Source organism: Falco naumanni, chromosome 5, assembly GCF_017639655.2.
Source record: "Falco naumanni isolate bFalNau1 chromosome 5, bFalNau1.pat, whole genome shotgun sequence".
NCBI lineage: Eukaryota > Metazoa > Chordata > Aves > Falconiformes > Falconidae > Falco > Falco naumanni.
The window spans coordinates 66,773,952-66,793,882 of record NC_054058.1 but is presented as its reverse complement, the minus strand read 5'-3'; the positions used below and the strand labels follow the sequence as shown (position 1 = coordinate 66,793,882).

Sequence of the window (19,931 nt, the reverse complement as noted above, 5' to 3'; positions counted from 1 at the left end):
GTGTTTTGCACAGAGGTGCCTGCATGTGCCTGCATGTTCAGAAATGCTGTTTCCTTCACATCTAAAGTAGATCATTAACCTGAAGATTTGCATGCCGTTTCCCCTTCCCATGTAATTCATCAAGATGGGATGACTTTCAGAATCCACAAAGCAGCATTCTTTTGTGGGACTGGACTGTAACTTTGCCCTGTAATTTCAGGTGAGGTTATGGATTACTCAAGCAAGACTACTGGTCCTTATCCAGAGACTCGTCAGGTGATTTCTGGCATCGGGCTCAGTACACCACAGTATTCCCAAGCAAGAATGGTGTCATCTCTGGGTTCCCAGTTTGGTGTTGGAAGTGTTTTAAGATCATCCAATGGTGTTGTTTATTCTTCAGTAGCGACTCCAATCCCATCCACATTTGCCATCACTACACAACCTGGTTCTATTTTCAGTACATCTGTCAGAGACTTACCGACTCTCCAAACAATTGACTCGGTGACCTCTTTATCAACTTTGCAACAGAATCAACCACTTCCAAGATCATACAGTTTCTTGACAACAGTGGCACCTGAAAAAGATAGTGCAATTACTGCCATTGAGATGGAGACAGGGTTACCACCTCTTACTATAGAACCTATTACCACTGAGCCCACCAACTTGATACCTGCTTTAACTACAGCATCTGAAGTTTATACAGATGTGATTGAAGATGAAGTTGCCCTTCTCATTGCCCCTGAAGAAGGCAAACAGCAGCAGCTTGATTTGGAGCGTGAACTTCTTGAGCTTGAGAAAATTAAGCAGCAGCGCTTTGCAGAAGAGCTGGAATGGGAACGTCAGGAAATTCAAAGGTTTAGGGAACAAGAAAAGTTTATGGTGCAAAAAAAACTTGAGGAGTTGCAATCCATGAAGCATCATCTCTTATTTCAACAAGAGGAGGAACGACAAGCTCAGTTTATGATGAGGCAAGAGACATTAGCCCAACAGCAGCTGCAGCTTGAACAATTCCAACAACTTCAGCAACAGCTCCACCAACAGTTAGAGGAGCAAAAAATTCGTCAAATATATCAGTATGGTTATGACCCTTCAGGAACTGGCTCACCACAAACGACCACAGATCAAACACTTTTGGAAGGACAGTATGCAACCACAGAAAATGGCCAGTTTTGGCCTACTGATGATGCAACCACTACGGCTTCAGGAGTGTTGGGTATTGAAATTCCACAAAGCCAGACATGGTATACAGTTCAGTCTGATGGCATTACTCAATACATACCAAGGTCTGGCATCTTAAGCTCCGTTTCAGAAATGTCCCTTAAGGATATTGATGTTAGAGAAGAGAAGCAACTGAAAAAGAGAAGTTCTATGCCGAAATTGCGTGGCCCATATGAGGAGCTTGAGGAGACCATGGAAGAAGAGCCCCGGTGCTTCAAAAAGATTGTGGACAGTGGAGTGCAAACTGATGATGAAGATGGAGCAGACAGAGGTTACACAAACAGGAGACGGAGAAGTAAGAAGAGTGTTGATACGAGTGTTCAGACAGATGATGAAGATCAAGATGAATGGGATCTTTCCAGCAGATCCAGAAGGAAGCCTCGTGTAGGGAAGTACAGTGAGAGTACCTCTGAGCCAGACAAAGCTAAACAATTCTCCAAAGTATCTAGTATTGCAGTTCAGACAGTGGCAGAGATTTCAGTACAAACAGAACCTGTAGGAACAATAAGAACACCTTCAATCAGGGCCCGATTGGATGCTAAGGTTGAAATCATAAAGCATATTTCAGCTCCAGAAAAGACATATAAAGGAGAAAGTTTGGGATGTCAAACAGAGACAGAGTCAGATACTCAGAGTCCCCAATATCTGTCAGCTTCATCTCCCCAGAAAGACAAAAAGCGCCCAACACCATTAGAGATAGGATACTCATCCCACCTTCGTCCAGACTCCACATTGCAGGTAGTCCCTTCCCCTCCCAAATCTCCCAAAGTTCTCTATTCACCCATTTCACCTGTTTCACCAAGCAAAGTTATAGAGTCAGCATTTGTACCCTATGAAAAACCCATCACTGATGACATCAGCCCTCAGAAGATGCTGCATGCTGACATTGCCAAGGTTCCTCCGTCAAGCCCAAAAGCAGGAAAAATGATGCAACGCTCTTTGTCTGACCCTAAGCCCCTGAGTCCCACAGCAGAAGACAGTTCCAGAGCTCAGTTTCAGTACACTGAGGGTTTCATGGTAAGAAGTATTTGCTTGCCTTTTCTTTTTTTTGGGGGGAGGGTGTTGGGGTTTGGGTTGTTTTCTGGGGGTTTTGTTTGTTTGGGTTTTTTTAAATATGCATTTCCACAGTTATCACTACAGCATGATGGCTGACACACTCATTTGCAATACCTGTGTATGTAGTGGGTTTGCACACCTTGCTGAAAAGCCCTGAGGAACAGCTGCTGTCTAAAGCAATGGTTATTTGCTTCATTGCTTTGCCTGTGAATAGAGGAATCCACATTATAGTCTTACTAAGATTCAGAAAAAACCCACAACAAATTCTTCTTCAGAATTTGGAAGGCACTTTGTATGTTACATCACAGTTAATTGCCAATATAATGGTTACTGCCAATTCTTCAGAAAATGCAAAGCATTTTCTTTCTAGTCAACACCCAGCTCTTGTGGCACGCTCTGTAGCGCATTTGCCTTGAAATTACTGCATGTGCCTTCTGAGAGACAGCTGACACCAGATTTGTAATTACCTTAGTTAGCTGTCCTTTTAGATACCCGTGAGGTTTCTTGGCCATTTGTGATTCTAGGGGTAATCTTGTGTCTGAATGTGTACATCTTTTATCTCTCCCATACCAAAAGGTCTCATACCACAAATCCATTTTTTGTTTGTTTGTTTTGGGTAAGGAGGATTATCAAGTAGTTATGCAAGTGTTGAGGGCTGTTTCTGAGGGGTCAGAGGAGGCAATTTTGAATAATGGTGACATCATCAGCATTAAGATTTTTCATTTCTGCAGTATTCCTTGAGAAGTAAGATTTCTGATTTCGGAATCAGTCCGTTCTTTATGAATAAGAGGAAGAAGTCTTGGCTAAGAAAAAAACCCCACCTTTATAATTTAACATGTTCTTGGCTGTCCTTGCGTCCATTGGCTTCTGTCAGTTGCAGGGTCAGTATCTTTCTTGTCAGAGCTCTGGAAGACTTACCATTTGAGTTCTTCAGCAATTTTTATCTTTTATGTTCAGATATATTTGAATACATGAGTGATTAGTGCAGCTGGATAGAATAAAGAGGGTTTGTTTTCTGTGTTTAATAATTTGTGGTGGCTTTCAAATGCAGAAGTATCTGGTTATACCCTCCAAGGCTCACACTGTAAGCAGTTTCTGCAGCTTCACATATTTGTGCAGATATTAAATGCTTTCTATGCTGTTACTGCCTGGAGAACAGTACCTGCAAATTTCAAGGGAAAACTGTAGTCGTGACATTGGCACTCCATATAAACATCATTCCCTAACGCAGGATTAGCACAGTGGGGAAACCTGCATGAGCACTAAAGTTTGATGTAGAGGGTTTGGAACAGCATCTTGAAGGATGTTGCTCGTGGGTTAGAAAGTGATGGGTACTACTAGATATCAGAGAGTAGGTATAATATTGTAAAGTAACTCACTGTAGTGAAACTATTGCTAAGGACAAATTATTCAGTTTAGTTATTTCATAGATTCATATATATTTGATATGGATTATATATTTTGTATGATGGATGATACATTCTATAAACAGCTGATTGTTTAAAGGCCTTTTACAGTAGAGTTTCAGCATACTGTATTCATTAATGAGACATGGAAACAAAGGGCTTGCACATCGTTGTTTCTTTTTTACCCATGTTTATTACCAATTTGCCTTAAGCTCAAACAGTAATGAGCTGTATTACTCTTATTAGTATGCAGCCATCAAGCAGCAAATAGCCCATGTCTCAGAGTACTTACAGGCTAAACAAATGAGGTGGACAATTTTATGGAACATGGGATGCAAGTAGACAAATGCAATGAAAGTAAAAAGCTTCCACAGATATAAAGTGGACGGCACTGTCTCGTGCAGCATATGGTGAGGAAACTGCTCCACAAACCTCCCATGACCACCATGGCTGCTTTCAGCTCTGATGTTATATTAAACATTTAGCCTGTTACACTCTCTCTTTCTGATAGAGTTTTGTTAACTGTCTGAGGTTCAGTTAGCTTAGGCTGGGATCAGGTACATCAATTTTAAAGGAGGAAAATATGACAAAAAAGAAAATAGAGTGACATTTGTAGAACCTAATCTAATGACCTCATCAGCATCTGGAAATATGGGCAATAAATTGCTTTTGCAGTTGCTGTATCAGTTTCAGTTCTCGATTACTCAGTCCAGTTACGTTGTGAAGGAAGGATCTGCAGTCTAAACAAGTTCCAAGTTTCCATGAGACTTACAGTATTCTCGCCAGCACATCTATGTTTGTTTACACCAGCTGAGAACCTGGTTTTAGGACCATATCATCTTGGAAGCACAGGAAAGAGTGGACAGTGATTTCTTCTTTTGGTACCTTTTGTCACACTCCAAGTTCTCCCTGAGAGTTGGCATACAAATAGCGGCACTGTTGACAAAGCGTGAACCTTGCTGACATTTTCTCAGCTGTAGAACTGAGTTGTTATAGCAACAGATCATTGTTACACTTGAGTTCAAATACAGGATCACCTTTGGATTATCCTGCTAAGTGTGAAAGTAAGATGTTTCCTCAAGTTTAAAATATTTTTGGCAGTTGGACTGTTTTTTTCATTCTCTCTTTGTATGGTGCCCACAACAGCTGAAATCTTTATCTGTTAATCGTCTGTGTATGCTTTTGTGCCTCCTGACTGGAGATTTCCTAATTGCTTAATTATAAAAAGGGAAAGGTAGAAGAGATCAGTTATGTCATTCAGAACAGTGAAGTTCAGTGCAGAAAAAATAGTGAAACAGCTCGCCCTGGGAAAGAGAATTTATTAGAGCTGAACATAAAATAGTAAAATGGAAATGAAAGATTTATCTTTCACTACAAACAGAGTGTGCATATGAATACTTTTTGCATGGATCAATATCACATCACTTTGTTAATAGTTCTTGTTTCAGGGTTATGTCTTTGCATCCATAAACAACGCAGGTGAAAAAGGTGATCATGTGTTCATTTATATGTTTCAGAGGCTTCTTTTTATGAGTTTATCAAAAAAGTTGATCCTTATGCAATCAGTGGGACTAAAAGGATAAGAATAAAATTAGTCTCTTTCTAAGGCTTACAATGAAATGATACCTTGTCCTTCAAGTAGTGCATTTTCATAATTCATGGGCTTTTTCCATTGAAAAATATACTTATTACAGCATCTCAAGGACAAAGTTTATAGAGACTATGAATAAGTAGATTAAATTAACTCTGTGTTTTAGAATGCTGTTTTAAATATGATGTTATTCTTCAATGCACATTTTATAGGAAATTATTCCAGTATTTGATAGAATCTAGTATAAGTGAAAGACTGAAAAATAACCTGCTAGTTAATCACATAATAATAAGTATCTAGATAATATGGCTTTCAGTGATGGCACATTTAATTTTTAAATAACAAGTTATATATTTACATTACATTTTCATTTACTATGTATAGTAGTCATTGCCTCTATATGAACACATGAATGAACATAGATGGTGGCTTCCTATTAATCCAGCGTAGAAGTATTGTTTTCCATTATGTTCCCTTTGGTAGTTCTTGTGTGCTGTACATTTCTATGATATGTATTAGTAGTGTAGCTGTGTCAAGGAAAACTTGTGAACTGTAAGTTGTCAGCACCAAAAAAGTTGTGGCAGCCACCCAGCTGGAATTGATATTTTACAAAGAGACCTAATTTTCCTGTTTTGTGAGCTTTGTGCCACTTGAGCTCCCAGTGGCAATGAGCTCCCCAGCACTGGCTTTGATAGACTGTCCAGTAGTCCGGCATGGTAGGATTCCATGGAGGGCATAGCCATAGCAGTGGTTTCCATGAGGGGACCAGGAGGCATTAGCAGAGTTTAGAAGTGGAGATTTATATTTGTCCATTCAACAGCAACAAAAAATTGTGAGTACCTGTCTAGTTTTAATAAAGAAATAGTTTTACACCAGTGCATCACAGAATCAAAGTCACATACCAGCCACAGTCAGCTCTGACATTGGTACATGTTGCATATGTGTAATCAAAGATGGAAGTTGTCTTCCTTTGCCTTTGGATGCAAAATGTCTGCTCAACTAAACTGAAGCAAATTGCAGGTCTTGCACGTGAACTGTCACACATATACAACATCTACAGCTAAGCAGTGCATAAAGACTCAGCAGAAGTGTTTGTATTCGTGAAACTAATGCAAAAACACATCTGTCAACCGTCTGTCAGCTTCAGGGTAGAAATTGTGCATTTAAACTTCAACACTTAGAACAAATTCTATCAATCTGTTTATTAAGAGAGCTAACAGAGACTCTGTCTGAAATTTTTATTTGATGTGAGTCACTGTACTTGTAAGGCAAATATTATTGAAATCTGTATACTATAGTAAAATAGACATGATTTCAAGCAAAATCCCAAAAGATTGTGTCTTTATTTAGGTCAGAATTGCAGGACTTCATCCATTGCTGTAGTAAAAGCAGAAGTGATTTTATACTGACTTTAAAAGTGCAGATTTCTTCGAATGACATAATTTTTTAAAGTAATCAAAACAAAGTACATCCATCTGTATTTTATCTTCTACGGTATTCTGAAGTTTTCAACTTTAAAACTGAAGCTTAGGACTTCACTGATTTGGGCTGTCCTTGGTTGCGTCAGATGTGCTGTACATCTGGGCACTGAAGAAGGGAAGCAGGGTAGTTGCTCCCAGTAGAATTAAAACCTTTGTTATATCATATCCATGATGTTTTGGTTGTTTATTCAGGACTAAGCTGATCACCAGGCTTGTATTTCAGCAAGGAATGTTCTACTTGGGGAATGGATAAAGAGTAGGGATAATCACCTGGTTAGAGGTTGGGTATTTCCGTTTCCCTTCCTCAGAAGCAGGGAATAGATTCATTGCTTAAAGTCGTGCCAGAACTTCAGGTCACAGATTTCTGCTATTATTGGAGCACAGGATATTGATGTTTCCCTTGGTTTCTTGCTATCTGGGCCTAATTCCAGCTAAAAGAAGTTAGTACTTTGTTATAGGTCTTATAGTTACTGTAAAATATTCCTAAGTGTTTTATGGTCTGAGACGTAGGTGGTCACATGATTGTAACTGCAAAAAGCTTAATTCAATTACTTTAATTTTCCATTTTAGTCCCATGATTCGTTCCAGAAAAAAAAGGAAGAACACTTCGTTTTCTGTAAAAGTTACATTTCAGTATAGAGGAGCCATTACATCTTGCAGAAACAGCTGCTGTTTGGGTTTAAGTTGTTGTTGGGTGTTGAGTGAGGAGCCATCTCTGGGAGTGTCTTAGAGTAACCTAGATTTAAAGTGCAAAGTTGGTTGGTTGGTGGTTTGGTTGGGTTTTTTTGGGTTTTTTTTTACCTTTGCTTCTAAATGACATCTGTGGGCTGTGGTTTAATGAAATGCTTCTTCAGGCGCTGGTGACAACTGGTCCTTCTTTTTGTCCATGCATACACTGGTCTTAACAGTCTGGGAGCAGCCTGGTTTGCATGATTCCTGTTTGTACACAGTTTGTGAACGGCACATCTGCATCTGCCTGCCGGTGTGTTAACATGCTTAGCATAGGCTAAGTCACCGGGTCTAGTTAGGCATACATGTTCCTGCATCCCTGAAGAGTGTCCTGCAGCTACATATGAGGCTGGGTCATTGCATTTGGACAGGAGATCTTATTTTGAGATAGAATTCAGGCCAGCAAGAGAAGGTGTGAACATAACCACTGAGTTCCTTTTGTGCTTGACTATCGTCACACACTTTTGTGTGTGTTTCAATTGAATTTACTGGAAACGGAGTTGAAAAGATGATCTCACTCAAATCTAGAAACAATTCTAGACAGTCTTACCCCTGTGTAAATAGTGAAATAGGACTTACCTATCTTCTTGAACTATGTGGTTTTAGCTAGATTTTAGATTACTTTTTCCACTAATGGTCTGAATTATTTACGATTTAGAGTCCTGTTAACATTTCAAACTACTGCTTCTTGTGCTGTATTTGAAATCCTTTGGAATAACAATTATGTGACTCAAATGAGGAATCTTTTTTCCATCTGTCATATCTTCAAAACAGAAAGATTACCCCACATTTGGTCAGTATCTCATATAAAAATTATTTTCTGAAGCACATTTAACTGGGTCAGTCTGTCTTGACTGATACTTTTAGATTAGTTGATTTCACACAGTCTCTATTCAACCAAGGGACATTCATGCATAACAGAAAATTAGTATGGTATTCACTCTTTTGCTTTTCAAAGGGGATCCTTAACTATCTTTTATAAAGGAAATTATTTATGGCAGAGTTGACAAAGAGCCTAACTTTTCGGTCACTTGGACCATTTCTCACCAGCTGTCAGCTTATCCATCTTCCTCTTAAGCCAGCTCTCATATACACATTAAAAAACCACCCCTGACAACAAATCCCATTGCTTGCTATTTTATCTTCCATAAAAGACGAAGAAGAGTGAGGGTACAATACTATCTCTCTACTCCTATCCAGCCGATTGGTTATTGTGGTTATCCATTTTAGGACTACTTTGAGTTTTGGGTATGGAGGGAAGCCAATATAGTGTTTCCTCCTTTAAAGTAATAGATACAGCATATAAAAGTATACAGTAGAACCAAGCAGGCACAGAAGAATGACAGAGGGGCACATACCAACCAGCCAGTTTTGTCCTACTTCAGCTCTGTTTTGCTTCAGACTTTCATCTCCTATCAAGCCATGCATTGTAATTAGCCAGTTTGTAGTAGGAGGGTAACGTTTCTGCTAGTGTAATTGCCTCACTGAACTCTGAAGAGAGTTCCTTTCACATGTTCTACTGCTATGTTTGGCTTCTTGCACTGTATTCTGTCTACTCTTTTATGAGCAGCTATGACCGAAGCACAGGAAAGTCATATTGATGGAGCAAATGACCATACCTTCTCCAAAAGGAGCAGAAGACCAATGTCCATAAACTCTTCCCTGGAAGGGAAGCACTGTCTGCTACGTTAGCAAGTTGTTTGGTTTAGGAAAAGCAGAACAGTAGATGAAAGTAGTCGATGCTGAGGTATCTGCGAGTATACTGTGTTGTTTTCCAAAAGGAGCCAGTCATGGGCTCAGGCTGGTTTTCCTCACTGGGATTTGAGCACATCTCAGATATAGTTATGGGAATGATTTCTATTTAGTTTTCTCCAGAAGGCTTGTAATGCAAAATACAGCAGTGTGCAGTAACTAGAGACAACCAATTTGTTCTTGCCAAAGTAGTCTAAACTTCATCTAATAAAAAACTGCAAGCTTTAATTCCAACACTTTTCCCCATCATTTTATTAAAATATTTTAAAGTTTATAAAATATTGTCTTGATCAGCCAACTGTGATTAAATGTTACTTGGAAGTGATCCAAGACTGGCAAAAACCCATGAGAGCTCATATGTCTTATATGAAGATTACTAAAAATAAACCAGACCCAAACCCACAGTACATCTGAAACTTATGATCAGATATGATTAAACAGAACAAAAAATTCAGAAAAGTAGAAAGATACTCTGTATGCCTCTTCATTCTCCACTGTGTCAGTGGTTACCTTTCCTCTGCATATGAAACCTCTGGGATGCTCCTTTAGCACAAATCATGTGCTAAATCAGCACAAAGTGCATTTAAAATCATCCCTGGTTTTTTATTTGTTGGGGCTCATTTTTTTTGAAACAGTTCAGGGTATGCTAGTGTTGAGATAATTATTCTTTGCAATCAGTTCTTTAGATTTTAAAGGGGTGCATCTCAATTAAATTCTGATACCTGGGCATGCTTTCTCCAGGGACAAGTATGTCCCTGGAGATTAATTTATTTTTAGTATACGAGCTCCTAAAAATTTCAAAACTTTACATTTTCCCTAAGGAAAAATAAGAAAAATATCTGCACAGCTACATACACCCCATATGATGACCCCAAAAAGTAAAAGTAAAGAAAAAGATGTAATGATGGTATCCAGTAATTGTTGGGCTAGATGAGTGTTCTTAATACTCATCACTGCATTATTACCTTCATAAATCATCTACCAGAGCTCTGAAGTTTTACTTCGTATCTCTAGAAGTACTGTATAGGCCAGATTCTTTCATGATATCAGTGTTTCAAATTGCAGTGTGAGCTAATAACACCTGAAAGGTTGTTGGGTCTTTCTGTTTGGGTTTTGTTTTTATTTTTGTTTTAATTAATAAGGCTTGCCTATGTTAGAACTAAACTTTACCTGATCCTCAAAATAATTCTATTCAGGCATTGGTTTTCTGAGCCAGTGATTTCATATTAAGAATAATTTGGTAAGATAAATAACTATTTACAGGTATGCATTAAACTAGGTGTAGACTTACGGGTTTACATATTGATGTTCAAAATCATATTTTAGTATGAAATAATGAGAAAAATAGTTCCTTCTACTGTACTATTTTACTTTCTTACTCCAGCACATTATTTATTGATAAACTAGAATTCTTGCAATTACTGTTTTTTTAATGGGAGTTTACTTTCCATCTGCCAGCTGGAAGTAGATATCTTAGGCTAAACTGGTCACTGTTAAACTGCATAGCAGTTTTAAGTGGGTCAGGCAAGGCTTTGTCATAGACCTGACTCTTTAATTATTCAATTGCAATTTAGAGTATGGAAGAAGCACTCATACAGCGTTTGTACATCAATATAGGAAATACAATTACTTTGGGAAGCAGAATTGCAATTCAGAGCAGTTTTCCAGAATCAGATTCAGTAACAATACAGACACCACAGGTACAACAGAAAAAAAAAAAAAATAAAAAGGAATGTAGCTGTTTAGGCAATAGCAGCACCGAAAATGTTCAGGTGTAGTAGCAAAAGTTCAGACAATGTGACTTAAAAATATGAAGTGCTTGCATGAAAAGCAGCGATGTTCTTGGGAACTGCTTACTCGTGCATGTGTAAGATACAGGTTGCAGTTGTTCTACCCTACTCAGTGGCTGGTGAAACTTCATCTGTAATACTACATGTGGTTTAGGTCAGCACCACTTAAGAGTTAGAGAGGCTGAAAAATTTCAAAGTTGAGCAAATAAGAAAGGATGAAATATTTAGACAACAAGGCATTGGCTGAAAGGCTGAAGGGTCTGGCTGTGTTCATCTAGAAAGACCAAAGCTGAACAAGGTAAGAGTCTTTCAATGTGTTAAACATTATTGTAAATAGGGCAGCTACTAAGTGCTCTTCATGTCTAGTGGAGGCGGGAAATGAATTATCTCATCTTGTGGCCTCGGATATTTAGTAGATATTAACAAAAACTTGATAATTGCAATCACACAAATGCCGTGGGAGCAATATATTTTAGTGAAACTGTGTTACATCTGAATTGGGAATAACACTGCGGGCTGGGGGCAGGGGGCTGGGAACTGCCCGGGGGAAAGGGCCGGGGGGGCTGGGCACAGCCGCTGGGCAGGAGCCCCCAGCGTGCCCAGGTGGCCAAGGGGGCCAGCAGCGCCCTGGCCGCTGTCAGAAGCGCTGTGGCCGGCAGGGCCGGGGCAGTGCCCGTCCCCCTGTGCTGGGCACCGGGGCGGCCGCCCCTCGGGGCCTGGGCTCAGGGTCGGGCCCCTCAGGGCAGGGGGGACGCAGAGGGGCTGGAGCGTGTCCAGAGCCGGGCAGGGGCTGGGGCAGGGGCTGGGGGGGGCGGCGGGGGGAGCTGGGGGGGTCAGCCTGGAGAGGGGGGCTCAGGGGCACCTGGTGGCTCCCTACAGCTGCCCGGCAGGGGCTGTAGGCAGGGGGGGTCGGTCTCTGCTCCCAGGGAACAAGCGCCAGGACACGGGGAACCGGCCTCACGTTGTGCCGGGGGAGGTTTAGGTGGGTGTGAGGGGAAATTCCTTCATGGAAAGGGTGGCCGAGCCCTGGCACAGGCTGCCCGGGGAGGGGGTGGCGTCACCAACCCTGGGGGTGTTTAAATAATGCGTAGATGAGGTGCTTGGGGACATGGGCTAGTGGTGGGCTTGGCAGTCCTGGGTTAATGGTTGAACTTGATGATCCTAAAGGTCTTTTCCAACCTACACGATTTTATGATTCTATGATTCTATAGCCTACATGACTGATTTCCCTTCCAAGCCAAGAGTATCTTGAGGAGTATGAGTAATAGCATTATCTTTAAAAACTGAGTTCTAAAATGAAGTACAAATGTCTTTAGTATTCATGGCTCTTCTTACACATTATCATCCGCATCATTGTTGTCAGTTTGTATAGATAGCAGCATTTGTCACAAACTGCTTGAGTAAACTAACCACTCATCCATCATATAGGGCTCTTTCTCTAATCTGAATGACCTCAGTGATGCAGCCTTCATTTGTGAGATAAGAAGCTGAGACAAAGAAATTAGGTTCATAATACCATAGCCCAAATGCCACCTGTCTTGTTCCTTCTGTCCCTTAGCTGAAGTGGAATTTATTCCCCATTTTAATTTGCACTCTACATTTATCTTCAGAAATCTAGAGAGATCTAGCATCTTCCTTCACTGACATGCGAACATAGGCTACCTAGCTAATGTATGAAGGAATGGAAAGGTGATGTTTACTGTTAGATATTGGTGGTGTAAAGTCACACCTGACCTGGTCACTGTAGATTCCTGTTATAATCTGCAGGCAAAAATATTCTAAGGGAACAACAGTTCATATACTTATTCTATATTTTTATTTTAAAGTAGGATTAATCCCACCCATTTCTCCATTGGCTACGAAGAGATTCTAGATGACTGAGACTACTTTTGGTCAGGTGAATCCCATGATCTTTCAAAAAGCCTGTCTTCTGAATCTTCCGTATTCCTATTTCCTGCTTTTTCTCTTATTAAAAACAGTGGATTAATTGCTCCTAGTTTCCTTTTATCAATTCTGTGCAGCGCAAGTTATGATTCAGTTAAAGTTAAGACTATAAATTGTTTTCTAGCTACCAAAGCACAATTAAAAAAAATAATTAAAGTAGTGTTCATTTAATTCACTGAAATGTCTATCAAAATAAAAGAGCTCTTTCCAATAGTTTCCAGTTTCTCCCAGCATGCTTTTGAGGTGAATGGTTGCTGACAGGTGGGCATCATAGCGCAGACAAACCTTTTACTTACAGAAGAACGTGGGCTTTGCTGACACCAATTCAGACTTTCAGAAGCTATCCTGTCAACAGTTCTCAACTCTTACCTGGAGAGACCAAGCTTTTCCTTTGTACTCTACCTTCTCAGTTCAGTTTCTCCAAATAACTTCCAGTTTTTATACTGAGGAGGAGTTGAACACTGGTAGACTTTTTTTCAGAAACACAAAAAAGTGATTTCCCAGCTGCAGTGTTCAGCTCAGCGAGTGGAATCCATAATGGTATGGTAAATGCTTACAGTCTCTCTATTGGGAATGAAGATAGGAGACAGGGGCAAGTCTGAAACACCATCAAAAGATACAGCTTAGACATCTCTGTGAAACTTTGATGCAGAGCCTAGAATTTGTCTCTTTGTATTCCTCCTCTCCCTCTGTATGAGACTACAGAGGATGCCTGCGTCTCGGTTCTCCTCCAGAATTTCTTGCATTTTGTACAGGATGAATTTGGGTCTTGGTTCAATTTCTGTTCACATTCTCCATCTGTCCATATCTTCCCTCTAAGCTCCCTTCTAAATCCTACTGCTGTTTCCCAGCTGGTCTCTCTCTAACACCTTTTTTCATCCAATCTAAGTGGTTCCTATCAAAATACAGCTTTGATTATCTCACCTTACTCACTTTGCAAGCTGCTTGCTAATGCTGAATCCAGCTCAAGCATAGAGTGTGCTGGTGCTCTTACACTGCCTGGCAAACCTTTTCCCTGGTGTAGGATTGTAAATGCCAAGCAGACTAAATGGGCTAGCCATGAACTAAAAGTAAAGGCAGGGATGAAATTAAACAGGATGGAGGAAGGCCTGAAGGAAGGTTAAACTAGGGATTTCCTCAGTGTGTGCAAGATTAAAATAATGGTCCTGGTTTCTCTAAATCTGGAGGACTGCTCTATTTAGACAGAAGTTGCCAGAGGTGAAGAGGTAGTCAGGAAGGGTGATGGGCAGGGTTAATCCCAACAAGAACTACCCACTTCGAATTTTAGCCTAATATAGGGAAGATTAATTTGAGACTCAGTGTTTATTTTCAGCTGCTGTATAGCATTAATAAAATGCAGTGATGTAAGCCTCAGGAAATCATAAGGTAGCTTGGAAGTAATATTTACTTCCTAAGCTTGCAGAGCACATTTTCCATAATTTCTTTCACAGTTGTATTTTTGCTGTATATATGTGATGTAAGAGGGTAATAGTGGAATAGAATTATGCTTCTTGTCTGAGTTAAAGTTGGAAGCAATGACCGTGTTTTTCAGAAATTTCAGCCTGGGTTATTAACTTCCATCATATTGATACTCCTTTTATCATTCCTAAGTTACAATCCACAGCAGAATTATCGTGGCCGCCTAGGAAGAGCCGAGAGGAATCAGTGAGTTTGTCCTTTGCTCATTTGATCAGTGATACGGTAGTATCGAGGGTTCTGTAGTAATGCCTCCAGATATTTCTTTAGGCAGTAAAAGTCATTCTTGTGACAGCAGTAGTGTACGCTGCTCCCAGCCCTTATGTTCTTACAGCCTGTTGGAACATTGTTTGTCCGAGAGAACTGTAACGCAGGCAGAGGAACCCATTTTTATCTCTTTTTTTCTTTTCTTTATCATTTGGCCCAAGACCTCACCAAAGAAAACAAGTTTTCATGATGTGACATTTTTCCCTTTTATATATATATATATATATATATATATATATATATATATATATATATAAGTAAAAAAGCAAATGGTTTTTCTGGAGGGTATTTTGCAAACATGACTAACAGTATTTTTCATCTCAGCAATACTGCAGCTCTGGAACATTATTGCCCACATTGAAGCTTTTATTTAATAAAAATAAATACTGCAGTCCCTATTCTTTCACGTCTTCCACAGCATCTTGGCAGTAAATCCATCAGTATGGTGGTGCCTGTATTACGTTTTGCAAACATTAGCTATCTGAACTTCTCGGCCATCACAGTGACAGAGAAAAGGATCACCAGTTAATTAGATTGGGAGGGCTCTGTGGAGGTCATGTAGTCCCACCTCCACACCAAAGCTAGGCTAATTTCTGAGTTAGATCAGATGACTAGAGGGTTTGTCCACTTGAATTTTGAAAACCTCCAAGGATGGAGATTTTACTGTCTGTCTGGGCATCTTATTCTGGGACGTCACTGCTTTTACGATGATGAATGCTTGATTTGCCTTGTGCAACTTGTGCCTTTTGTCCTTCACTGTGCATCTCTTAGAAAAGTCTGGGTCTGGCTTTTCATAGTGCTGCACTGGAGAGTTGAAGACAGCAATTAGCTGTTTTTTCCAAGCTCAGTTCCCTTAGCCTCTCTTCATGGAACAGCCACTCTCCACAAGCCCAGACCATCTCACTGGCCTACGTTGCACTCTCTAGCCAAGATTTGTAATATTTTGTGTGGATATAAAACAGGATGCACAGAGTATGGGAAACTCTCCCGTCTGAGTCCTGCTGTTCTAGTTAAGTGGTGTTCTCATTAGCCTGAGTGCAGTGACACTTGGATTGCTGTACTGCTTCGCTTAAGAAGCAAATGATGTTCCCTCAAGCACTTCCTATGCAACTTTAGAAAGGAACACACAGTACAGTTCAGGAAACACTAGCTTACACCCTTCATTAAGCTTTCAATCCCAAAGATTAGGTTAAAGTAATTTGGGAAATTGCTGGGGGGGGGGGGGTGTGTGCTGCTAGAACCGCCTCCTTTTTTCTAGATTTTTTTTGATACACTGAAGTTTTGAGAAATTATCCTTTCCTAATAAAAGCTATTATTTTTTTATAGGCATGTAATGTTATATACATTCTGAGATACTAATACCTCAATGTCATCATTATAAAGAGAAAGTCTGTTATTATTGCATTCTAGATTTTTAGCTGATAGATTAGAAAATGCTTCTTTCATTCCCCTGTTATGGGTAACTAGACTTTGAAAAAAGGTCCCCAAAATCCAGTGACAGTATTCTGTAAAACATCTCTATAAGTGATTTCCTTCAAAAATATGGCAAAACTATTTCCATGATTTATACAAATATAACAAGAAGTTACAATTGAAGGGTAAGCAATGGAGCAGTCCCAAAATGCCTCTAAGTTATAGCAGCATCCCAAATTCAACTTGGCACTCATTAATGCCTTTTTATTTTGGAATTTCTTTGAAGATTTTTAGAATCTTAATGTTATAAGAGTTTCCTCTGTTTTTGAAGAATTTGGGGGTTTTTGTTTTGTTTTGTTTGGTTGGGTTTTTTTATAATTTTAAGCAAAAGTCTCTATTAAAAGTAGCTCTAAATTTTCTTGCAGAACAGTAACTCTGGAACTAGAGTGGTTCTAACTCATATTTCCATTTTCCTTTACAAATTCTTCAATGATTCTTGAGGTGTGTGACCCCTGGTCTTGAAGAAATAGTAATGTTTTCCATTACTATTGAGTAATGAATGTTTATAATATGCTTAAGCAAATAAATTCACATGCAGGTGAGACCTGTCTTTCAAATCCTATTGAAATAGAAAAGTTTGTTCATGGTCCATAAATACATTATCCAAGTAACAGGGGAACAATGTTTGTTAGAAGAGGTCATACATTTTATTAGTTTAACATTGTAATAATAAATACATCATATCTGCTAGTTAAGGCAGATAAAATGGGGAGTAGTAGGAAAGATGGAAATGCTTTCAACCAGCATTGCTGCTGAACCCTTTGTGATCTATTATGATGACTTAAATTCAAGTCTGAGTATTTCCATTGACTTTTAAAGCCATAGAAGCTTGTGCTTCTCTCTCAAGTGTTGTTGCAGAATACGTTAACTAGATAACTCATATCAAATTCTCTGAAGTTAACGGTACGCTCTGTTAATTCAGTTAGCCATGGATCATGCTTTGAGGAAATTAGAATATTTTTTTGTCTCTAAACTGGTTATATCCCTATTTCCAATATGGATTTTTTTCTTTTGCATTTTCTTTAAAAAAAAAAAAATCTCGATTCTGATTATTATAAAGAATGGAACCTCCAAATATATGGAATGTGGGCAACAGGGAGGAAGCCTGTTTGTTGAAATGATTGAAATAGTGCCACTGGAAGTGTTCTAGTAGAAAATATCCTTTAAATCTGAATTTTATATTGAATATGTTCCAGTTTGCACAGGAAAAAAGAAAGTTTTATACAGTAGGGGAAAAAAAAAGTATAAAGTGGTAGTTTGCCAGCTGCCTATGGAGAGAAAGTAAAAATAAGGCCCTGGCAGCTGGCAAGCCAAAAAAATATAGATAGTGATTCTCCTAAAACAGACTTTTTCCTATCCAGATTAAAAAAAAGTAAAAAAACAAAAAAACGATACCACCACCACCACCCCCAAACACAAAACCCAAACAAAACAAAACAAAAACCTAAGCAGGCACGGGTTGTTTTTTCTTCTAGTTCTGATCCTACTAGAAATATATTTTTTTAAAAAAATTATTAATGGAGAAGAACTTCCAACTGTCTGACTTGTTCTAGAAATATTGACACCACAGTCAATAAAGTAAATGGTGGGAAGTAACAGACAGTGATAATCATCTCCATTTGCTTTAAAGCCCAGAAGGGGCTCAATATATAGAAGAGCTCTGAATATGTGTATCAGACTGGAGATATTTATAGAATACCTGGGACTGTAGAAGTCTCATTTTGAATCAGATTTCTGATTTTGTTTTATCAGTCTCTAGTAAATTATTTTGATGTGTATCTTACCCACACTGGTACGTTATGTTACACAAACACTAGAATGAGCAATAAATTAAGAGACAAGGTGAAACAAGAAAGGTGTCCTGCTCACAGAGAATAGAAATTTAAAATAAAGTATGTTTTAACTTCATTATACTAAACAGCTGGTAATTATGCAATTTAAAAAAAAAAAATGTTTAAGGATAACAATAAAGGTTGGAATAACATCCAGAACAAAGCATCCATTTTATTCTGGGTTCTGATAATGTTAAAAAAAAAATATTCACCAAACTAGGTGATTTTACAAAATATTTTCCACAAAAAATGTATCTAGTTTCATGAATAAGCAGAACTGTATCCAAACTCCATCTGCCTTCTCTGTGAGGGCTGTGAAACAGAGAAATTTAGGATGGATGAGACCTCTAGAATCCATTCATTCAAACCTCCTTCTCAAAGCCAGGCTAGCTCTGAAGGTAAATCATGCTGTTCTGGACCTTGTCCAAACAAGCTTCACACATCTCATCATCCATCCCTGGATGAAGATACCGCATATTCTCTGTAGCCTGCTCCTAAAGCTTTTTCTGAAATTACTGCCCAGCCTCCTAATATCTAGTCAGAAATTCTGTGCTGTGGCTTGTGACTATTCCTTGCTGTTCTTTCTCTTCTCTAAAAAGAGTCTGGCTCCATCTTCTCTATAGCCCTGTCCCCTTTAAGGACTACAAGATGGTAGTTAACCTCTTAAACTTATCCAGAGTAAACCAACCCAGACTTTTCCACCTCCCCTTGTGTATCATGTCTTACACCTCTCTAAAACAACAAACAAACAAAACCCCAACCTCTAGATTATGCAGTGTTTTGGGGAGGAAAAAAAGATGTAGGTTTTCCACTCCAGCAGGTTTGACTAAGCCTTTGGTGTCACTTCAGAAGCCGATGGGTTGAATGAGTACCTCACTGGAGTTGACTCATCAGAGGCTTAAATAGACATCTGGAGACACTGCATTTTCTTCCTACAATTTACCACTTCATTTATACGCAGAAAGCTACAGTTCAGCTGTCTCCTAAACTTGTCAAAACATCTGCAAAGAACTTAGTGGTAGTTTTATTTCAAGGTAAGGCAGTGGTTTTCCTTCTATGTAAACTTAAATGAAAGATCTGAGGACATAACAAACTGCACATAAACTGTGGCCAATGGGTGGCTTCTCATTGGATTACGATGGGTCCTAAGCTGTTCAGAGGAGAAACATGTAAATGCTTTAAAATATCAGCATATTTCCAGTCCTCTAGCTGAGAGTCATTATGATCACTTGTGAGTTTCCTGCTGAAAGATATGGGATTACCAAAAATTTACTACTAAACTTCAAAATTTTTTAAAGAAATGTGTTGGAAATATTTTTCCTGCAGTTCAGACTATTCGGAGTTTGAAAATATCTTGAAATTTAGTGGCAAACTGCTTTTTCTTTTTTCTCTTGCAAATTTAAATCAATACTTTATAGTTTCTCCTGCACTGGTCATACAGAAAGAATAGACTGAAGAACAAGTTGATGGTTTTCAGGTGTTTGGGTTTGTTCACATGCAGTTCAACAACTGGAATTTAGTTTTGTGAGGATAGGATCTGCAACACAATTTCAGATCAAAGTCCATCTAATTCAGCCTTTTCTCCATGACAGTGACCAATCCGTATATTTTCAGTAAAGGATGAAATACAGTCAGCGTCTGAAGTTAGGTGTCATCCTCTGTAACAGAACTTGTCTTACCCTGGAAAGCTAACTTAATATTCCATTTAAATGTTTACTTAATATGAGCTGTTAAATGCAACACATTTTCATTATCCATACAAATGTTCTTTCTCTCTTTTTTTTTTTTTTTTTATCTGAAGACAGAATGGAAAATACACATTTATTATACCTTAGAAAATATTCAGTGCTTTAAGGAAAGTATTAGGGTAGAATACTGGGGTTTTTTTCTGAACTGTTCTTCCACTTCACATAGGAAGTCTGCAGCAGAGATTTTTC

The 19,931-nt window shown here is 39.0% G+C and overlaps 1 protein-coding gene across 1 annotated transcript in view; it reads left to right on the top strand.

The window, feature by feature from the left end:
• Positions 1 to 19,931, top strand: part of LOC121089257 (protein piccolo-like) — a 382,524-nt gene that overhangs the window by 182,068 nt on the left and 180,525 nt on the right. Inside the window, 1 exon segment of the mRNA XM_040596364.1 lies at positions 200 to 2,214. Coding sequence (XP_040452298.1) covers positions 200 to 2,214 — 2,015 coding nt within the window.